At 32.9% G+C, this 5,818-nt stretch overlaps 1 protein-coding gene across 1 annotated transcript; it reads right to left on the reverse strand.

The window, feature by feature from the left end:
- Positions 1–566: 566 nt before the first annotated feature.
- On the reverse strand, positions 567–5,151 carry LOC101501170 (aspartic proteinase 36-like). The gene is made up of 10 exons (XM_004516538.4): positions 4,937–5,151; positions 4,443–4,572; positions 4,033–4,301; positions 2,690–2,917; positions 2,228–2,390; positions 1,820–1,893; positions 1,609–1,702; positions 1,445–1,505; positions 1,022–1,093; positions 567–940 (listed from the first exon to the last, which is right to left on the reverse strand). The coding sequence occupies exons 1-10, from the start codon at positions 5,149–5,151 to the stop codon at positions 783–785; spliced, it is 1,464 nt and encodes a 487-aa protein (XP_004516595.1). The 3' UTR covers positions 567–782.
- Positions 5,152–5,818: the final 667 nt, after the last annotated feature.

Here is a 5,818-nt window from a genome sequence, read left to right on the forward strand (position 1 = left end):
TCTTCTTATCTTCTCTAAAATTGTGAAAGGTAGCTATGAAAGTGAAAGAATGATAGAATGAGAAAACATCTATAGAGAAGAAACCAAAGTAGTAATGAGAAAACATCTATAGAGAATAAACCAAAGTGGAAAAGAGAAGATGTGGCTTCTAACATTCTACTCATACTCAAAAAGTTCAGGTTGCATCAATAGAAGTATAAATTAGACGTTTTTTTAATTTTACGCCAATATAAATAGATCAAATCTCTGTCTTGTTCTTTATTTTGAGCTAGCCGCCGCTAGTTATATATATAATAAACAACATTAAATTGTTTAACAGTTTGTTGGTAATATATAATTGATACAAAATTTTATTAATTAAAACCAAAATAAAAAGAGATTTCAAAATGAAATAAGATAATGGGAAATGCAGTAGGGTTGGGCTTCTGAGGAAATTGCAATGATATTTGGAGTTGCATGATATGGTTAGAATTTAGAGTGGCAAAAAAAAACTCATAATGAATCCGATCACTGTCTATAAACTAGTTAGTTATTATCATATTTACCTGTACTAAGAGTGGGTCATATAGCATAACAAATAAAATTAATCTGGCACATTACAATAAATTCTGTGGTTGGATTCATTCAATGAGAGAATGCTGACAATGTTGATTTCAACTCTCTTTACATATCCATTCATCCTAGTCATTGTTTCATTAGCCTCCCAAACTTTTCAAATGAAAGTGTACAAAAATTCCTAAATTATTTATTTCTAGCACAAGTTATATCATATCTTTCCATCATCAAGAACATAATATGTGCATAAGAAAAGCTACAAAGGTTACATGTAATAATGTGCAGAGAATCCTTATCTCTAAGCTGCTGGCACTCGATCGTTTTGCTCTTGGATTTATTCTTTTATCCTTCCTCGGGGTCATAGAGACATTGACACGCAGAGAACCTAAAAATAGTTTTCAATTTTAAGACATGGTGAAGAAACATATATTTCTTGCAAAAATTACAATTCAAATGGTGAACTTACAATTATAATCGGTCCATCCTATGCGTTGATTATCCAAGTCATAAACAACTATCCTATCTTTTAAGACAAGATCTGTGTAAGATAAAATCATACTTGTTAATTTATTAGTACCATATTTGCTTGTAAAGGATAATTTATGGTTAACTTACTTGAGCACAATTTATGATTAATATATTTGAGCATATATAGTATATAGAACAAACATAAATTTAAATATATATTGAAATCAAGTTGAATGGTGATAATTAGAATCTAATCATTATCATAGTGTGTTTTCCATTGTCAACAAATACATAAGATATCTTTAGAATATTTTACCATTTATAAAAGTTTCCCTTTAATAATGAAATGAGATAATTCTTTTTTTTTTTCCCAAGTTCCTTGCAGCGATCATAGTTTGTTTAAATCTGTCCACCATCTTACCTCCTAATATTGAAGATCCACTTTGTATTTTTTGAAAACCAACGCACCACGTTGAAGAGAACTGGTAAAGCATATTTTCACATCAGTAACAAACAATTCCAAAGAAAAATTTACTTATATGCAACAATATAACGAGAGCATAACATAAACACTTCAATGCATACCAAGAAATCATTGTGCACAAGGTACTGTGCTGGTTTTAGAACCATGGGCGCTCCACCAGAAAAGTTAAAGGTGATCGAAGGAAAAATATCTATACTGAATATGTAAAAAACACAATATTTAATGAGATATTTAGAAAGGCAAATAGAACAAACACTTTTTTCATATGAAGTATATAAAGATCTTCATAACAAATATTATATGTGTGATTACCTGGTTGAAACCAGATAGCAAGGACTTCCTTCTGAAATAGCGGGGATGCCGAGTTGTGATACAGCGGTAGTTATCTACATATTCATTTAGAAACTTAACATCAGTATATGTTAGATCAAAACATATACTGATGAATGGTTCACAATCTATCTATATTCAACATAATAATATTTAATATCAGCCAATTAGACAGGAACGTGAGAACCCATATTAACTCAATGGAAAAATTTCATTTCAAGTGATTTTAGGAAATAGACAAAACATGAGACAAGCAAACCAAAGAGTAAAAGCATATCCACATTATTTTCTCGCAGTGCTGATTCCTCGTCATAGAATAGGCAAAAGAGAAAAATATGTCCAACAAAGTTGAATATTGCAATGTTTTGAGCAGAGTACAAGAAATCTTACGGCATTAACAAGAGGATCATAAGCTTCTTGAATAAGATATGCCAATGTTGTACCGCTGTCAACTACAATTCCTTTGTCGTCTGATGTTACAAATACGGCCGGATTAATTGAAAGGAGATTCCCACTGACAGAAATGCTTTGGAGATTTAAGACATAATGAAGCCTGAGATTTAATTAAAAAGGAAAATACTAGTCAATTATACTGCAAAATATCACCTTAAGAGTAAGAAAATACAAGAAAAAAAACAACACTAGAAGCATTTTAAACTAATTTTTAGCAATATCACCTTTTAAATTCAATTAAATAAAAATATTTTAAAATGCTTATCCACTGCTAGGTTGATTCAAACATAACAAGGGTGTACCATATGAAGAAACTTTGTGGATGAAAAATGATAACTAAACTGAAGGGGAAAGAAATGAACTTCAAATTGGAGAAAGAAAAAGGGAAAAGCAACATACTGCGATGGGAGCATTGGACTATAAACAATATTGGGCTCCAAAATTTCACCAATAACTAGAATTCCTCCTCCATTGCCATCTCCTTTCAAACAGTGAGAGAAAACATTGGGTGTTTTTCCTTGTGATGACAGTTGTGATACAACTGATACATCATTAGGGCCAAACCCAAAGATTCCATCAAACGCTCTTGCCGTCTTGGTCAAACCTCCAGATACATCGGTGCTACACCTATTTCCAAAACAACCATCCAATAAAGTTTACCAAAATCCATATTAAGTATAAGTATTAACAAAAAGATGGGAATGAAAGAAAAAACTGAGAGAAGATAAGTAAATCCCACCATTTACTAATTCTCCATTTTATTAAAAAAAATCAACTTATTGACAAAACCTGCATTACCAATTTAATCCTAATGCAAAATATTTATAAACTAATGCAAAATATTTGTTTAGTAGAAACTCACATAGTTGATATAGAACATATAATGTTAGAGATATATTTGGAATAACAGTTCAATTCTATAACATTAAATAAACTCTTTGGTACTTCTGGTTTTTTTCAATTTTTTTATTTCTTTTTATATTAAGGATTAAATAGGGTATTTTTTGTGCTATGTAATGCTTTCAATCTTCATAAGAAAATAATTATGTTCAAAGTTCTACATTTTCCATAGCAGTATTAAGTTTTTCTATATTCTTAGCACAACTGCTAAAAGTTCAAAACAATACCAGATTCTGTCTTTATAATATTAATATGGCATTGGAAATTGAAAAGTAAAATATTAAATCACAGATTGGCTTGTAGCTGTTCTGTTTTTCTCCTCAATTTGTCATTAGCAAGGAATTGAATAATGCTAAGTCTTCCCTACCATAAAACATAAGACTGTCACATTGAACTTGTAAATCATTATATTGTTTATGCAGCCTACCTTGAATATTATTTTGGCTTTATTTCATGTTACTGACTCGAGTAGCATGTTTACTTATCATATTAATGGCTAATAATATAACTAAATCAGCACAGGCTATTACTCAATCAAGCATTTAGCCATGCGCTCCAAATCTACCACATTCTGGCTGTTGGCTAGAACTATAAGTAAGACACAAATCAAACCTTCTGCACTGCAGGTTCACACCTGTCAGGAACCAATTTAATCCTACTCTCCTCTCCTAACATTCTCTCTAATTTTCAGTCCTACAAATCATGTCCAACAGTTCCCTCTACACGGATTGGCTCCCTTGACCCACCTATCCAAGTTTAATTTCTATATGTTATGAATCCCTCAAAGCATACAAACACATATTTATAATTGTCCACAATGAATAAGAATAGGAGTTTCTTACCCAAAAAAAATAGTGGCTGAAGAGTTAACACTAGTCGGAGAAGAATGCCCGATTATCGTGTCAAAATACATCTTATCAGATAAATAAAAACCGGAGGTATCACTGTTATCTTCAAACCGAAAGGCGTAGGTGCACTGATTATGATTATGATTATCCTTATCAGAGCAACTAGCTTGCGCACCTTGAACCGCGAGAGAGCATAACGGGTCTGAGCAATGTACTAGTGCGGCCGTGGATGAACTAGTTGTGTCAAAAAAATTGAGTTCAATCTGTTCAAAATACAACGCAACAAGCAACAAATGTTAAAGCTCCAAATCTAAACCTTGGTTCCCAAGGCAACAAAATAAACACTACACTACAGGTAAGTATGAGTATAGTAAAAAAGCAATATGGAAATTGAAAAACCAGACCCCAAGTCCACTGGAATGAGGGCAACCAGTACAAGGATTACAGTTAACCCATAGAGCGTCACTTCCGGTGTCAATCTGAACCGTAAACTCCCTTGGTGGAGATCCAAGCTTTACTTTTGTGGTATAGAGACTGAAGAAACAAACCAACAATAGTATTAATCAAATCTCACTGTCACGTATCTGATAAAATAAAATGAAATTCAATTCTGTACAATATAAGAAATGCATGACAGAGCATACCAGAAAACATGGAAATAAGAAATAAATGAAGGAGTATACGAGAAAGAGGATTAGCCTTACCCAAAGGAGTTTGGGGTATAGAGACTGAAGAAACAAACCAACAATAGTATTAATCAAATCTCACTGTCACGTATCTGATAAAATAAAATGAAATTCAATTCTGTACAATATAAGAAATGCATGACAGAGCATACCAGAAAACATGGAAATAAGAAATAAATGAAGGAGTATACGAGAAAGAGGATTAGCCTTACCCAAAGGAGTTTGGATCAGCAATCCCTTGGACTGAGAAGTTGACGCCAACACCACCCAAGATTCTTGAGTGGCGAACTCTGTCGCGAGCTATCAATGTGTCAATCTTAACGCGGTGGTTGAGTGGAATGACCCGTTTTAGAGGAAGGTAAGTGGTGCACACAGTAGGTGCCGCAATGCTGGCCAACAACAGCAGTGTAATGTAGATGAACTGCATTTTTGTTTATGGTTATTTCTGGTCTAATGGGGATGGTGGTGGAATAGGTGAAGTGAAAATTGAAATATAAATAGAATAGAGAAAGAGAGAATGATAGTGCAACGAGGGTGTTATGAGAATGATTATTGACATTGATCTATGTTCTATTTATACACTACCTAGCCACATGAATGAAGCAAAGAAAATAAACGAAAATATAAAGAATAAGTGGATCACCTTTAGCTTTGCAAATCAGCATATCACTAAGTTCTTCTTCTTTGTATAAAAGACAACCACCTTCAATGGTGTGTCACCTTTGCAGGTCAGCATTGCATCAACTATTGCCATTCTTTGTAATAAATTAACTACAAAGAAGAGTGATACATTTGTTGAAGCAATTGAAGATTCTGATCAAATTAGCAATGAAGGACAAAGCCTCACCTTTGCAAATCAGCATTGCATTAAGCCATCAACTATTGCCGTAAAAAAATAACTACAAAGAGAGTGTGATACATTTGTTAGAGCAATTGAAGATTCTGATAAAATTAGCAATGAAGGACAAAGGCTCACCTTTGCAATTGCATTTACATATCAGCCAATTGCATTTACATATCAGCCAAATAATAAAAATGGAAACCACTACAAAAGCAATTTGTGAAAGTAGATCTTTGAAATGAGCACGTGGAAG

The sequence above is a fragment of the Cicer arietinum genome, chromosome 4 (assembly GCF_000331145.2).
Source record: "Cicer arietinum cultivar CDC Frontier isolate Library 1 chromosome 4, Cicar.CDCFrontier_v2.0, whole genome shotgun sequence".
Lineage (NCBI taxonomy): Eukaryota > Viridiplantae > Streptophyta > Magnoliopsida > Fabales > Fabaceae > Cicer > Cicer arietinum.